We start from the raw sequence: 17,181 nt of genomic DNA, 5'->3' as shown, positions 1-17,181 counted from the left end.
TTTTAAAAGCTCTGACGTTATTCCTTTACTTCACACAACTTCTTACGTTGTTTACTGAACTGATCAGTGAATTTTTGCTGCCACCCATGCCTCCGAATGAAATAAGATTATTTAGGGAACACTCCTGTATGGCTCTCTCACATAGGAGATTTACTTTCTCTGCATGTTCTTTCTTTCTTGCAGGACTGAAGCTGTCATACGTGCACGATGGCTCAGAGGGTCTGGCTGATGACTTTGCAATCCAGTTGTCAGATGGGAAACACAAGATACTTAAAACTATCTCAGTAGAGGTCTCCCCGGTTAATGATGAGAAACCAACATTAAGCAAGTAAGCCACTTGAAGAGAGCCTCTTCCATATTTCTAGAGTGTTCTGTGGTTGCAGAGGGACCAAGTGTTCCTTCAGAGAAGCAAGTCTTCCACTGTCCAAGTCTATCACAACTTGCCCTGCTCACTTAGATACTTGGCACCTTTAGTGCAAACACTAGTTAACGTTATCTCTCCTAAACAATGAGTGCCTTAATTGTTTGATTTTGCTCTAAATTCCCTAGTTAGATAATGTAGCATGCTTATTCTGTTAAATATTTGAACACATTATCTTGGTTTGTTTTTTACCTTTTTTACTGTGATGGAACAGCTGAGGAAAATCTTAAGGAGAAAGAATCTATTTTGGCTGATAGTTTGAGAAATTTCATCCCATTCTAGCGAAGAGGATTTGGTTGAACAGATCAGTTCACATCATGATGGCTGGGTAGGGAAGAGAGATGGGTGGGGGGGGAAGAAGAGTCAGAAAAGACAGAGGAGAGAAAGACGTTCTGCCTGTGTGGACTTTCTCTTTCCCGCTGTTATTCTATTCCCACCGTTTCTGATGGGGGGGATGCCTATCGCAGGGTGACCCTTCCCCCAATTAGTTCTCACTGGAAACACCTGTAGACACACCTAGAAGTGTGCTTTATGAATCTCAATCAAGATTACACACACACACACACACACACACACACACTGCAGACAGTGATCCCATTGGATTTAGTCAAACCTTAATAAGAAGTAATGGTGGAAATAACCAATGTTTCTTGGTTCTGGTCGTTTACTATATTCTTGTGTATGGACCAGAAACCCACCATTTGTGGCTACTTTAGAAAACTGTGTTATTATTAATTGCAAACCCCCTCAATGTCTCCGTCTATACCTTCTTAGGACTTGATGATAGGAGAGAGTTTTTGTCAGTTGTATTCTTATAGTTCTGGCCATACATTTTTATACCTGGTAACTGTGCAGAACTATGCTAAGAACACAGACTATGCAGAACTTTATTTAGGAGACCCAGAGGTTGTCTAGGACCAGCCATTGGCAAGTATCTCATTCATTGTTTCACATTACTTCTTTTTTATTTTTAAGTGGCACACCAGCAATAGGTGTCAGTTAGACTGGGTGTTTTTTGTTGTTGTTGGTGGTGGTGGTGGTGGTTGTGGGTCTTGAACTCAGGGCCTGGGTGCTACCTCTGAGTTTTTTGCTCAACTAGCATTTTACCACTTTGAGCCACAGCACCACTTTGGGTTTTCTGGTGGTTAATTGGAGATACAAGTCTCATGGACTTTTCTGCTCAGGCAGGCTTTGAATCATGATCTTCAGCTCATAGCCTCCTGAGTAGCTAGGATTACAGACATGAACTACCAGCGCTTGGCTATCCTGTCTTTTTTTTAAAATTTTTATTTGTTTTTATTGTAGGGATAGTATATAGAGGAGTTACAGTTACATTCACCAGGTAGTAGGTGCATTACTTCTCACATACTGATACCCCCTCTCATGTTTTTGTCACCATTTCCCTCCCCCTCCCCTCTCAATCATCTTGTTCCTTCCCTTTCCTATTTCAAATAAACAAATAAACATATATACAATATACCAGGTAACAAAGTCAGATACAGTAACAATATGAGATGAACCAAAGAGCAGAAAAAGAGACGAGAAATAACATAGTACATTAAGAACAACAATCACACAAGATGAAGCTCTTGTTTCCCTATCCTAGGGATCCTTTCATTTTATCTTATAACCGTATGTACTTAGGTTTTGAGCTATTATAATCCTCAGGAAGGGAACATCTTCCTGAAAACATCTAAATCTCTGCAATGTCCTGCACTATGTACACAGGGGATTTAAACAAGTCTCCACCTAACCCCCTCCAGCTAGCCACTGTTCCCTCAGTTTCTTCCAAAGCATTTTGGGAAATACACTGGTGATAGGTTTTTGGAAGGTGGTCACACAGACATCAGCTTGACTAAAAGTATTCATCAGAAATTTCTGTATTCGGAAATGGTGCTGTGGCTCAAGGAGTAGGGTAGTGGCCTTGGGCTGAAGAGCTCAGGGACAGCACCCAGGCCTGTAGTTCAAGCCCCATGACTGAAAAAAAAAAAGAAATTTCTATATTCTTATTCAGAAGCTGGCATGTCAGATTCATTTTTTTTTTCAAATCTTGGAGCTTGAACTCAGGACCTGGGCACTGTTGTTGAGCTTTTTCAAGGGTAGAGCTCTTCCATATGTGTCTTTGAGTAAAACACCTCATCCTATCACTTGAGCCACAGTACCACATCTGGATTTTTCTGTGTATGTGGTACCAAGGAACCGAACACATTGAACCCAGGGCTTCATGCATGAGAGGCAAGCACTCTACCATTAGGCCAAACTCCTGGACCCAATTCATTTGGTTTGGATGAATCAATATGAAAAATAGGAATCTCAGTTTATCTACGGGGAGTTAAAACTAGCATGAAGTATTTACCATGTGATAGACATGATGTTAAGTTCTTTGATACATATTACCTTTATCACTCAAATTGTGATAAGTATTAGTTTTATCTTGAGAAAAATCAGGCCAGAGAGATTGAAAAACAAAAAAAGCTTATTCTTCCCAGCACTGGTGGCTTACACCTGTAATCCTAGCTACTAATGAGGCTAAGATCTGAGAATTACAGTTTCAAGCCAGCCCAGGCAGGAAAGTCTGTGAGACTCTGATCTCCATTAAAACTATTTTTTTTTGCCAGTCCTGGGCTTGAGCTCAGGACCTGAGCACTGTCCTTGGACTTTCTCAAGGCTAGAGCTCTACCACTTGAGCCTTAGCACCACTTCTGGCTTTTTTCTATATATGTGGTACCAAGGAATCGAACCCGGGTCCTTGTACATGCTAAGCAAACACTCAACCACTAGGCCAAACTCCCGGCCCTAAAACTATCTTTTAAAAATCCACAAGTGAGGGCCAGAATTGTGGCCTAGTGATTAGAGTGCTTGCCTCGAATTCACGAAGCCTTGGGTTTGATTCCTTTGTACCGCATACATAGAAAAAGCTGGAAGTGGCCCTGTGGCTCAGGTGGCACAACACTATCCTTGAACCAAAAAAAAAAAGTGTCCAAGGATAGTTTCGAGCCCTGACTTCAAGCCTCAGGACTGGCAAAAATTAAAAAAATAAATAAATAAATCCAGAAGTGACACTGTAGCTCAGGTGGTAGAGTGCTAACCTTGAACCAAAGAAGCTCAAAGACAGTGCTCAGATGCTGATTTGAAGCCCTACAACCTGCACAAAATAAAAGAAACAGTTTACTCCAGTAATTCTTTCAGCTTTTCTGACTGCAAGGGCCACATTCTTTTTTTAAACTAATCTCCCTGAAGTAGCTCTAGCTTCCCAACCACTCATATGACCCTGCTTCAAAATCCTCCCTCCTTTAACAAGTACATTTAAACAAACATACTGATTGTTCTTATACATAGATACAGTGGAACATTTCAATTCACATGTACATATGCAATAATGAAAACAGGCTTGGCATATCTAACTGTCTCTGATATTTAGCAGTTTGCTCAAAGTTCTTCCCTTTCTTTTTTTCTTTCCTTCACCCCCTTGGAGAACAAGTCATTTTCCCTCTTTTTCGTCCATATGTGTCTTTGAGTAAATACCTCATCCTTTTCTGTTTGTCAGGTATCTCCAACTTCCTCTCTTTCTAGTCTTTGTGTTTTGAGGCACAAGGATATAGTTAATAGGAGAGCAGATGTTGGACTCAGACAGTTTCTTCAGCCACATAGCAGTAGAGTGAGCTTGAACTTGCTCTTTCTGCTCTTACCTCTCTGTTAACTGGTCTATGCATGGGAGGAATGTCAGTATCCAGTTCATAAATTAAGTCAATTCAAATATGCAGAACTGCTTGAAAAGACTGCATAGTCCTAAGTGTTTCATTATTTCCATTATTGCACATAGATATTCTAAACAGAGACAATCCAGTCCTCTATTCCTTTGCTGCCAAACTTTTTGAAAGAGTAGCTTGTGCAAGCTTCTTCCATTTTTACCTCCTGTCTCCTATCTTCACTACTTTATGAAAGCTGATCTTAAATGTTGCCCTCGGCTTTCTCACCCAGTCTAATGGTTTGTCTCACTATACTGGATTCTGTTTGAGCATTTAATATCCTTTGTCTCTCTCTCTCTCTCTGTCTCTCTCTCTCTCTCCCTCCCTCCCTCCCTCCCTCCCTCCCTCCCTCCCTCTCCCTCTCCCTCTCCCTCTCCCTCTCCCTCTCCCTCTCCCTCTCCCTCTCCCTCTCCCTCTCCCTCTCCCTCTCCCTCTCCCTCTCCCTCTCCCTCTCTCTCTCTCTCTCTCTCTCTCTCTCTCTCTCTCTCTCTCTCTCTCTCTCTCTCTCTCTCTCCCCCAGTCCTAGAATTTGAACGCAAGGGTGAGCATTGTGCCTCAGCTTTTTTTTTTCTCAAGGCTATCATTCTATCATGTGAGTTATAGCTCTACTTTTGTGGTGCTTAATTAGAGATGAGCATCTCATGAACTTACTTACCTGGGCTGGCTTTGAATGGCAGTCCTCAGATCCTCAGCCTCCTGAGTAGCTGGGATTACAGATGTGAGCCACTGGTATATCAACACCATTTCTTTAATAGTTCTTCTACATTCTCTAGCAGCTACATTTAGTTCTCCAAATTACCATACTTCCTGCCCCCCAACCCTGGTCTAATGTCTGATTGTACTGATGCAGTAAAGGGACATGTCCAAGGTCCTCTGTGAACTTCAGAAGCACATTCAGTCCCTGTCTAGGCACAGCAGAGAGCATTCTGGGGATTGTAATTCTTAACCTAGGGGGCTGATGGATAGAACAAATGTCCCAGCTTTTGTCCTGCAAACATACAAGGTTAGTCACATTTACATGTTTCCTCAAAAGATTCCCAGCAGCAGGATTACATGTGTGCAATTCCAATTACCTGGAAGACTAAGTCCCAGAGCATCTCTTCAGCCTAGAGATCAAGGCCCTCCTGGATAATGTAGTGAATTCCTGTCTCTTACAGAAAATAAGGCCATATAAAATGAAACCTAGTAGAATTAGTTCTCAAGTGCCCACAGCAGTCAAAACGCTTTGTCACCTCTCCTCTCCCTTTCTCCCTCCTCTCTCCTGTTTCCTGAGATTACTTTCCAAATAAATTACCTGCACCATGGTCCCTTTTAGGATGACTCAATTAGGATATCTTTGTCTTTTCTGATATTTAATTCTGACCCTTCCTACCAAACTCCTTATCTGCTTCATGATATTGGCTTCCCATTTTGATTAATCTATCTCTTTGTATAAATAGCACCACCAATCTCCATTTCTAACTCCTTACCAAGAGGATTAGCCTTCTAGAATACTAGAGTTAACTGTTCTCCATTAAAAGACAGGAGAAAATCTGCTACAGGAAAAATGGCATTTCTGGGATGGCAAGAAGCCCTCCTGGGTCAGAAAGCTTGAAGTAGAGGTGATTGGAATTTGGCTTCTTGGGAGAGGTACGGAAGGCTGATACCAGCTGGTGATTTCCAGTGGCATTGATCTGTAGCCCAACTATTCAGTCATCCAGACATTTCTCAAGAAAGCTGTCAAAGTAGACAAGAGGCATGTGTAAGGACCTACAGTAAAGAGCTAGAAACCCTGGTGAGAGAGTTCATGCCTTCTTTGGGTGATACCCACGACAATGGCCATATGGCTGTTGAAGCAGTAAAATCCATGGTAGATATAGCAGCTGCTCACAACCCAGCCTGTGCCCTGTGCCATTACATTAGGCTGTTCTCCATGCCAGGTGCTAGCACAACCCTCTAGCCTTGAGAGAAGATGAATCTGTGTAAGAACACAAAGATCAGGACATGACCAAAGCCTGCAAGAGCAATTCACAGGGTCTCAGATAATCTAAACACATCACTGTTCTCAGAGAAGGTGGAAATCATTTTCAGGGAATTTCTGTTTATTAGAGTAGCAGGATTGGTTCCTGGCCCCTTGTTTAATGGAGATATTGTTATGAGTATCTAATGAAATGCTGGATAAAAATCACTTTACAAACTAAATTTTAGTTTCTATTACATGACAGTAATTACAAGTATTTAGTGACCTGGTAGCCTATTCATAGTCACTGTCTTTTTTGATTTTGTTTTATTTTATTTTTCCAGTCCTGAGGCTTGAACAAGGCCTAGGCACTGTCCTTGAGCTGTCTCAAGGCTAGCACTGTACCATTTGAGCCACAACACCACTTCTAGCATTTTCAGTGCTTGTGGTACCAAGGAATCAAACCCAGGTCTTCATGCATGCTAGGCAAGCACTCTACCACTGGGCCACTCTCCCAACCCAGTCAGTCTTTTTGTCTGGACTATTATGTGTTAAGCAAATGAGCAAGCATGAAATGTGTCACATGTATAACTGATCATTTTGAATTATTGGGATGTTCCTTATTGGTTGGAAGGCAGAAACTCTAACAGTGAATGTCCGTGTCCCCTGCTCAAGTAACACGTAACACCTCCAGGTTTTCTATCAGCCTTAGCTTTCATTTCCCTCTTTCAGGAAGGCTGAACTTGTGGTGAGTGTGGGAGATACTCGTATCCTGTCAGGTGCTATACTTTCTGCCACAGATAAAGACTCCCCCAGGGAGAAGATCTACTATCTGTTTGAAAAGCTTCCACAAAATGGACAACTTCAACTTAAGGTGAGGGGCCTTTTTTCTTTCTTGTTCAAAATGAAACCATTTTCATAATTCCAATTATTCTCTTAACAGTCTTACCATTGCCCATGAATAGAAAATATGATTTTCCTATGCTGGAGTTAAGCTCATGCCCTTCTAAAATTTCTTAGTCCAGGGTAAATTTGATCAAGGCTATTAAATTTTTTCACTGCTTCCTTCTCTGGGGAATTGTTTCATGTTTGAGGAAAGGAATACTCAGGAAAAGGAAGCATCTAGTTTCTGAAGAGAATCAGCAGCTTTTAAGACATTTTAATTTTTTTCAGTTTTTTAACTATGGATTCGCATACTTTACTTTTTAGGATCCATCCCCTCCATCAAACTTCCTTCAAGTCTACCAGCAATCAATTCCTGTCTGCTGTCTCTTTGCCTCTGTTTCTTTCTCTCTTTTCCTGATTCTGAATCTCTCTTTGATTCTCTCCCCCCTTCCAATTGCAGAGGCATGAAAAAAGTAATGTCTTTTTTTAAAATGATGATGGGGCCTGGGAAAATTTGTGGCAGCCTCTAGCTCTTCCTGTTCAGTCATTGCACAAACAATTTGCTCTATCTTGCTTCTATAGTGTAGACACTAAAGATACCTGGGGCACAAGCCATATCATACCTCCAAAATAAAGTTATTCTTTATTTTTCAAAAAAATTTCAATCTCAAGTTTCTCAAATATATATATATGTATATATATATATCCAAAGTATGTAATTCTTAGCTATTTTTATTTGTTTGGAATGAGTGAAGGAATATAATAATGTTTCTTGCTCTCATTTAGAATTATAGAATTGAAAGAGATCTTGAAGATCATTTTTTGATTATCTCATCATAAAAACATTGTACCAAGTGACATTCCCAGGATTAGTCAGGATAATCATTTTTCCAAACAACCATATTTTAACGTATGTTCTCTTAACATCTACCCCCAAATTCAAAACTAAATTCTTCTCCCTTTAGACTCCCCTTTAGACCCCCTTTAGACTCTGAGTTTAAGTATTACCAAATCTTAATATTACCGACTCCTGCCTTCTTGATGAGTCTCTGATAGGAGGAGTCTCACCTCTTTCGAGAGCAAGGACAAGCCTTATCTTTATTTAGGGAAGTAATTTATTCCCCAATGTACACCCAATTGTCCGCATTCCCCTGAGACAGACTTTAAGGCAGAAAGGTAGATGTTAGGTCCACCTGGAAGAAATGACTTCTTCCCTTGGCTCTCTCCCCCTGCACCCTGGAAATCCTGGCCCAGCACCTGTAACCCTGGCAACTGGCATGCCTGGGGGCAGTGGGAGGTCCGCCAGTCTGACATATTTCCCCATCCTCTGAGATCATATTCACTTCCACTGTGGCTACACCCTTCCCCCTATAATCTCTCACTTCCCACCCTAAGCTCTCTTGCTTGCCTGACTCCATCTTGGGTGGTAAGAGTCTGCTCTTTCCTCATGCAATAAACCCTCTTCTCCTGAACTGTGTGGCATTTCCTTTCAGCAGACCTTATAGTGGGCACCTTTATTCTACAATCCCATACTCCTTTCCTTAGGTTAAGGTCTGAGTGGTCTAAGTTTTGTGTGTCACAAAGTCCACTGGAGGATCTTTTACATGGGGGGTCATAGCAGATTTTAGTACCTGCTATATTTGAATCCATTAAGTTGCACAATGAAGTAACTTCACATCTTGGAATTGCATGTGTTCTGGAAATTACTTTTGCTCTAATGGAAACATCAGAAACATCATATTATTGCCCCCATATGCAGGATTTTAGTCATCTGGATTCTGTTGCTGACGTGTAACAGCTTGTGTGTGGTCTGATCATACCTCACTCTAGTTCTACAATAGTAACACTTCAGTCTGATTCAGACTGTGTTAAGGACCGCCCGGCATTACTTATAGATCAGTCACTTTAAGGAAGGGATCAAGATGTTTATTTGAATAGTGCATTAAGACCAGCAACAAGCACCTGCCATCTGCAGCGTGATTATGTGAGCAAATGTGGGACTCTTCACAAATGTAGACACGGTCCTAGGAAATCATCAAGGATTCCTTCTGTGTGGGTGGGGAAGAGCTTGATTGTCTTAGTCTGTAGGCACCATAGAGAATCACACTGAAGAGCAGTCACTGATTTAAATTGAGGTACAGCTGTGCCCTTATTTCATTTCAGGGACTAATGAAGCAGAAATGCAGTGAACACTCCCACAGTTAGGTGGCTTGGGAACTGGAACTGTTTGGGATATGTGAAAATCCAGATGGGTCCAGGAGCCTGCTAGGGCTCCACCCATTCTTTCCCGCCCCCACAGGGGTCCCCAGGTCAGCTGCCTAAGTCGTCCAAACACTAAGAGCTCTTATGTCTTGTTAGTTTTTCCTTGTTTTCTCATTTTTGAGGCAGACTCCCATTTTCTTCTTTTTGGCCTTCCTATGACTGTGTCAAGTCATGTGTAACTAAGAAATTAGATGGAGATGAAGAGAGCAAAAAAAAATGCTTCTTTAATTTTTTTTCTTTGTCAAGATTTACAAAGAGGAACTGTTTAAGCAAATTTCAGGCTGCATAATTCAAGATTTCAAAAGAGGATCTGTCTGAGAAAGTATATTTGCAAATAGATATTATGATGGAAACAAACATTACATGGAACCGCTAAAATATAATAATTTGCGTCCAATGAGTCCTGAGCTGAATGTACATCTGCAAGTATCAGATGGATAGAAATATTGAGGAAGGAAGTATATCCAGCAGAATAACAAAGAGAAATAATAAATACCTGGAAAAGAAAAGATAAACATTTCTTTCTTGGAACAGAAAGTCTGTGGGATAACCAAAGGGAAATAAAGAGTAAATAATTGAAATTTCTGTTAACTAAATGGAAAAAATTCAATATAATCTTATATTGTAATATATAATGTTATACTTGAATCATACCAAATAATTTTGGATGAGATATTCTTAGGGAAAGCTGTATGTATCCTAAGAGAATAACACAATTATAAAATAAAGATATTTTTTCACTCTCAATTGTTAGCCAGTATTCAGTGTGAGAACCATTTTTTTTTGCTAGTCCTAAGGCTTGAATTCAGGGCCTGAACACTGTCCTTGGTCTTTCTCAAGGCTAGAGTGCTTCCACTTGAGCCACAGCATCACTTCCAGCTTTTTCTATGTATGTGGTACCAAGGAATCGAACTTGGGCCTTTGTGCATGCTAGGCAAACACTCTATCACTAGGCCATACTCCCAGTCCAAGAACCACTTTTATTTGAAAATTGTTTTTACAATTTTTACAACAAACTCTGTGCAGAGTATTTGCTTACCTAATGTTGGTTGTTTTGGAAGGTTCTGATAGTACTAACAGCTTATAGTTTTTTGCTGACTTAGGATATAAATGTCAGGAGATTTTCCAGTCCTGATCATTTTCTTTAGGGCTCAGTAAGGGTGAAAAATGCCCCCCATCCAATTTATTATTGTAAAAGTTATGCCACTTAATAATAAACCACTTTAAAAACATAGGTTGAATTCATTGTATAATGACATTAATTTGTATGTGTGTGTGTGTGTGTGTGTGTGTGTGTGTGTGTGTGTGTGTGTGTGGATCATGGGGCTTGATCTCTGCCTGGGCGCTGTCCCTGAGCTCTTCAGCTCAAGGCAACCGCCCTACTCTTGGGCCTGATTGTTATCCCTGAGCTTTCAGCTCAAGGCTACCACCTTACCCTTGAGCCCCATTTACATTTTCTAGAGATTAATTGGAGATAAGAGTCTCAGGTCCTTTTGTGCCCTGGCTGGCTTTGAACCTTGATCCTCAGATCTCAGCCTCCCAAGTAGCTAGGACATTTATTTTTTTTAAAAGGGGAAACACATTTAACTGGTAAAGAAATCATTCTAGCAGATAAATTACCCACCTGCTCTCATTAATTGGAGTATTTAATCAGCCATGATTGCACATGATAAATACTTTGGAAATACAATTGCTGTTGAATTGTCACATGACTTTGTAAAAAGTCCCTTGATAAAGATGATTTTCTCCCTAAGATCTTACATTCTTTTAGCATGTTTGGAAGGAAACAACAATGTAACATGGCAGGAAGTAGTTTGGAGTTTCTGAGGAGACACAGGGGCAACTGACTAATTCCTGGCATCTTTCAGATAGGGAGGGACTGGATCCCTCTCTCCTCTGACATGAAATGCAGCCAAGAGGATGTAGATCTGAACTTGCTGAGATACATACACACAGGGGCAATTGATTCCCACCATCAAGATAGCTTCACATTCTACCTCTGGGATGGAGACAACAGATCACCTGCATTTGACTGTCACATCATCATTAAGGACATGGGAAAAGGTAAAAGTATGTAAAGGTAAAAAGTGTTTCTTGACACCTATTTCTGTAACCAGAAGTGAGCTGTTATATTCGTATTTCAACATTTATTTCTTCCTCTCTCCTCTCTCTTTCCTTTCTTCTTTCCATTGTGCATCCATGAAATTCCCCAATTTATCACTCCATATGTTGACACTTCACCTGCTCTTTCTGGGATCTGTGATATTCTTGAGAGTGGGATCTTATTTCCTGTTAGAAGTCTAACTTTTCCCATAGTGTGGCTAGAAAAGCCACTTTAATGGTTAGGAGTTTGGGCTTTAACTTGGATTTTACCACAGTGATATGATATTTAAAATTTTGTCTTCATTTGAAAAGAGAATTTCAAAAGAAAAATATTTCAAAAAAACTTTCTGCAGAAAAAAGGAAAGAAAAATATTTGCAATATAAAAATAAGAAAGTGGAATATTTTCATAAAGAAATAACCAAAAGGAAACTTGTCATAGAAAGAAGTTGAAAGCCATCACTTTTCACTTAGGAAAGTGCTAATATATACTCTGTAGGGACAGAGAAAGCACTAAAATATTAAGCTTCACTATAAGAGAATAAGCTTCACTTTATTAGGCAGCTCACATACATAATATAAGCCAGCAGCTTATAGATGGTGAATGAAAACAATAAAACCTATAAAACCCACTAGTCTATTAAGAGTAGAAGCTATTGGTATTAAATTGTCACTATAGCTTGTGTGACTAGAGTATGGATCCTGTTTTGTTCATGATTTCCTTCCTTCCTTCCTTCCTTCCTTCCTTCCTTCCTTCCTTTCTTCCTTCCTTCCTTCCTTCCCACCTTCCTCCTTTTTTTTTGTCAGTCATGGGACTTGAACTCTGGGCCTGGGTGCTGTCCCTGAGCTCATCAGCTCAAGACTACCGCCCTACCCTTTGACCCTCAGAGCCACTTCCAGTTTTCTAGAGATAAGAGTTTATTGGAGATAAAAGTTTATTGGAAATAAGAGTCTCACAGACTTTTTAATACCTTGGCTGGCTTTGAACCACGATCCTCAGATCTCAGCCTACTGAGAAGCTAGGATTACAAGCATACACCACCATGCTAGGCATCCCTTCTTCGTTCCTTCGATCCTTCATTTCTCTTTCTTTCTTTCTTTCTTTCTTTCTTTCTTTCTTTCTTTCTTTCTTTCTTTCTTTCTTTTCTTCTTTCCTTCTCTCCATTCCTTTCTTCCTTCCTTCTTGTTTCTTTTTCCTTTCTTTCTTCCTTCTTCCTCCCTCCTTACCTTCCTCTTTCTTTCCCTCTCTTTCTTTCTCTCCCTCCCTCTCTTCCTCCTTCCCTCCTTTCTTCATATCTGTCTCTCTGCCTCTCTCTCACACACACATTTTGAATACCAGGAAGCTTGGAAGTAAATTGGATGATTAATTGGATGAAAAACTTCATGTGTAAAAGTACTTAAAATTGTCCTGAATTATTTTTTTTATAAACTAGTTGATGTTGAAATATTTATTTTTGGTTGTATGTTTATTTGCTTGCTTTTATATTTTAAAATGAATTTCTAATAAGTGATAAACTAGATGTTATTTTATACATTAATTTCTCTTGGCAAAAAAGGTATATTTACTATTTGTCCAGTCAAAAATGTATTGTAAATCATGAGAACAGATAGCTAATGTATAAGAGTGGCCTCATATGCCTTAGCATGATGGGATCACAGCAGAGGGGAACTCAGTTCTGTGCATGTCTGAGAAACTTTTCTATGTAGATGTTCCCTCACCCCCAATCTCTGATGGCCTTATAGTTACTCAGAAAATGAGATGTTGAAGAAAAGGTCATGAGTAAGATGTCATCAATTGAGTCTGCAGGTAATATACATCTTGCCCAGAACATGGATTTCTAAATTCAGGGAAGCCAGGTGATAGAAATATGAGCCATGAACCAGAAAGAAAGGAGACCTAAGTATGTCTAAATGTGCTGTCTCTTCCTTTCCTGAAACAGCCTCTCATTTAGTGCATGTACCTTTTATCTAAACAGTTATATTTAGCTTTCCATGTCTCAGATAGTTTTGATTTGGTCATACTTTGGCCCTTGTCTTTTACCTTTATCTTCAATGGGAGCTATTTTTTTTTCTTTTTTTTCTTTTTTTTTTTTTTTTTTTTGGCCAGTCCTGGGCTTGGGCTCAGGGCCTGAGCTCTGTCCCTGGATTTTCTCAAGGCTAGGGCTCTACCACTTGAGCCACGGCACCACTTCTGGCTTTTTGCTATGTACGTGGTACCGAGGAATCGAACCCTGGTCTTTGTGCATGCTAGGCAAGCACTCTACCACTAGGCCAAACTCCCGGCCAATGGGAGCTATTTTTAAATGTGGTTATTGACCACCATCTTGTCTTCTACATAGGTGACATCATCATTCTTGCAAAACCACTGGTGGTATCTAGAGGTGACAGAAGGATCCTAACGACCTCCACTCTCCTGGCTGTGGACGCAACAGACAAGCCCGAGGAGCTGATCTACGTCATCACCTCCCCACCGCAGCATGGCCAGGTGGAATACGTCCGCTATCCTGGGGTCCCCATCACAAGCTTCAGTCAAATGGACATTGCAGGACAGACAGTTTGCTATGTTCATAAGAGCAAGGCAGCCGTCCACCATGACAGCTTCAGGTGAGCCACTCAGAACCTTTTCTGAATCTTCCTCTCATCAGTTCTTAGAAAGTGAAAAGGGGATATGTTCATAGGCTATTCTATGATCATACTTTTATACTGTCTCTCTCATAATGCTATGTTGTGTATTCTTTTAAATAAATCAGATTTATTTGAAGAAAGAAGAAAAACTGGGCATGGTAGCTCATGCTTATAATCATACTACATGGGAGACTGGAAGGACCATGACTGAGGCCAACTAGGGGAGAAGAGTTAGCAAGATCCTCATTTCATCCATTAAGCTAGCCATGGGGTATGTGCCTCTAGTTATTCAAGAGGCTATCCTGGGCAAAAACTCAAGATCCTATTTCCAAAATAATTAAAGCAATAAAGATTAGGAGCATGGCTCAAGTAGTAGAGTATTTGCATCACAAGTGGGGGAGTTCAAGCCTCAGTGCTACCAACTTTTTTTAAATAACAGGAGAAAAGGGAGAAAAATAGGACAATGTAGTTTTGCTAGAGCTGTGTTATTCTACCTCCATGAAAGGTGAATTGCACAGTTGAAATGAAACTAGGGTCTATGAGTGGTAAAAAAAAAATGCAGCATGCAGGTCTAAAGCAAGCTTTTCTCAAAGATGAGTATGGAGCACTAAGGACTCTGACCAAGGAAAGACACAGAAAGTAATTTCCATCTTCTCTATGTTTTTCCATCTGAGGGAAAGGCATGCATTAGCATAATAAATTTGGCATAAGCAGACACTGCCTTTTGACACACAGTGTTCTTGTAAGTGTGTTATAAATCATGTTGTCACAGAATGGATTCTATTTCCCCTTAGAAACAATGTTACAATTGGGGACTATGCACCTGGTCATGGATTTGTATCAAATAAATCATCGAAGTGAATAACATTCTGATGAAAAAGGCAAAGATACAGCATTAATAAAATTTTTGTTCATTTAGAGTATGGAAATTAGCGCCAAGTCCCATAAAGCAAGAGAAACTCTGGATCTGTCATATCTCCTGGCAACTCTCAAAACTGGCTGTACCCAAATGCATGGTAGGATGAGAGGTTGACTGGCAGGATGAGGAGTAGGGCAGTTTGGACTGGCCCTCCAAGAACTTAATAACTAAACTAGCCTTTGTACCAAATAAGAGCACTGATTTCTCTGCCACACACACAGGGCTTCTAGCTCTAGTTAGAAATGTCCTGTGTCCAGTACAACCTTCTGAAGACAAATGTAGCAAACTCCACATAATTTGGAACATTCTTGCAAATGACAGAGTATTACCAAGGAATCCTTGTTCAAAAGGGTTTCTCCTCTAGCATCCCTTTACCTATCTAAAGTCAATATGGCTGCAGGGAAGAAACTGTTTAAATGTCAGAAAGTGGCCTTTGGAGCATTTGAGTTGATTTCTGAAACATGATCTGGATAACTCAAGTGTTAAACCAAGAATTGAGGAGGGTGCGTGAACTAGTAATACCTTCTTTTTGTTTTTGATGGATGTTCTTTTTTTTTTTTTGCCAGTTCTGGGCTTGAGCTCAGCGTCTAGGCACTGTCCTTGGGTTTCTCAAGGCTAGGGCTCTACCACTTGAGTCTCAGCACTACTTTCGGCTTTTTTTTCTATGAATGTGGTACCAAGGAATTGAACCTGGGTCTTCGTGCATGCTAGGCAAGCACTCTACCACTAGGCCAAATTCCAAGCCCCATTGATCGATGTTCTTTAAGAAGCAGATAATCATTTCATTGATCAATGCCTTAGCTAAGTTTAATGTTCATTATAGCATCAGAAGGAGGTGGAGCTAGAGCCTCTGCCAACTGGTTTGAGACATGGCATTGTGTGACTCATGGCCTTACAGACACCCTTGCATTACACAGCCTTGTGTGATGCTGCTTCTTTTCTTATGTGAAGTGGGGTGTTGTTCAAGGCACCAGTCATTGTGGGAACATTGGTCACTGGGAGGTTGAAGCAAGTTTGTGCATGTAAGGTGCATAAAGTAATACCTGGGACATAGAGGCGGAATTAAGTAAGTAGTAGCTGACTTTATTATGATCCCCATACACTAAATATATTCTTTCTTTGCCCTTCTTCTCCTCTTCCATCCTTACTGGGAAGCTTGACCTTGGAAGGGAAAATAAATGAGGATGAGGAGCAAACTTGGGATGTTTTTTCTTTGCTAATAGAAACCAGGGCTTCTTGGCTTAATACATGTGCACCAGATCTAGGGCTTTTAATTTTACACCCATTTCTGGAACTTCTTGTTTCTCTCTACTCCTGCTTTCCCAAGTCAGTATCTACCAGGGAGTCTGCTAAAGTCATTAATGAGCATGTTGAAGAAACTAGTTACTCTGCTTAGAAAAGCAAAGTGAGCAAATGTGTATGGATGCTGAGAAATGAAGGTTAGGGATTGATGAAATGATGAGACTAGAAAACAAATGCTCTGTATAAGAAAATGGTGCAGTAAAACCCTCTTACCTTATATCCACAGAAAGTCATGGTAAAGGCATCTTAAAATTTATTTATCCCAGGGCTGGGAGTATGGCCTAGTGGTAGAGTGCTTGCCTAGCATGCATGAAGCCCTGGATTTGATTCCTCAGCATCACATACACAGAAAAAGCTGAAAGTGGTGCTGTGGCTCAAATGGTAGAGCCATAGCCTTGAGAAAGCCCAAGGACAGTGCCTAAGCCCTGAGTTCAAGCCTCAGGACTGGCAGAAAATTATTTTGTCCCAGAAATGTCTCTATATCTGGGTCTTCAGAGAATTACCTTGGAGAATTGCAATTCTTTGGCTTTGCAATTACAAATTTCTAGGCCTTAACCCAGAAAGGCAGCTCAAGCACTGGAAGCTCTTTTTTCTTTCTCTCTCCCCCATTCTTCTTCCTGCCCCCTCCTACCCCCTTTCCTTCCTCCCTCTCCTCTGCTGGTCTGTCTGTTGTGGGACTTGAACTCAGGTTCTGGACACAGTAACTAAGCTTTTTCTCTCAAGGCTAGCACTCTATCACTTGAGCCACAGAGCCACTTCTAGGTCTTTTTAGGGATAAGTGTCTCACAGACTTTCTTACCTGGGCTAGCTTTGAACCACAATCCTCAGATCTCAGCATCATGAATAGATAGGGTTAAAGGCTTGAACCACTGGTACCCAGCATAGGAAGCTCTACTTTCAAGAGGGATTCTGCTGTAGTGAGGATGATGGTCCATGCACAGGTGCGGCTTCTTTGTTTTGCCAGTGTGCTGCAGAGCT

The 17,181-nt window shown here is 40.6% G+C and overlaps 1 protein-coding gene across 1 annotated transcript in view; it reads left to right on the top strand.

Annotated features, from left to right (window-relative positions):
• Nucleotides 1-17,181, top strand: part of Frem1 (FRAS1 related extracellular matrix 1) — a 122,908-nt gene that overhangs the window by 54,200 nt on the left and 51,527 nt on the right. The window contains exons 20-23 of the mRNA XM_090329104.1: nt 184-328; nt 6,842-6,983; nt 11,125-11,320; nt 13,697-13,961. Coding sequence (XP_090185230.1) covers nt 184-328; nt 6,842-6,983; nt 11,125-11,320; nt 13,697-13,961 — 748 coding nt within the window. The remainder of the gene's footprint in view (nt 1-183; nt 329-6,841; nt 6,984-11,124; nt 11,321-13,696; nt 13,962-17,181) is intronic.

The sequence above is a fragment of the Megascapheus bottae genome, chromosome 3 (assembly GCF_031878675.1).
Source record: "Megascapheus bottae isolate mThoBot1 chromosome 3, mThoBot2.hap1, whole genome shotgun sequence".
Lineage (NCBI taxonomy): Eukaryota > Metazoa > Chordata > Mammalia > Rodentia > Geomyidae > Megascapheus > Megascapheus bottae.
The sequence above is the reverse complement of the archived record's forward strand: the minus strand, read 5'-3'. Positions and strand labels throughout refer to the sequence as shown.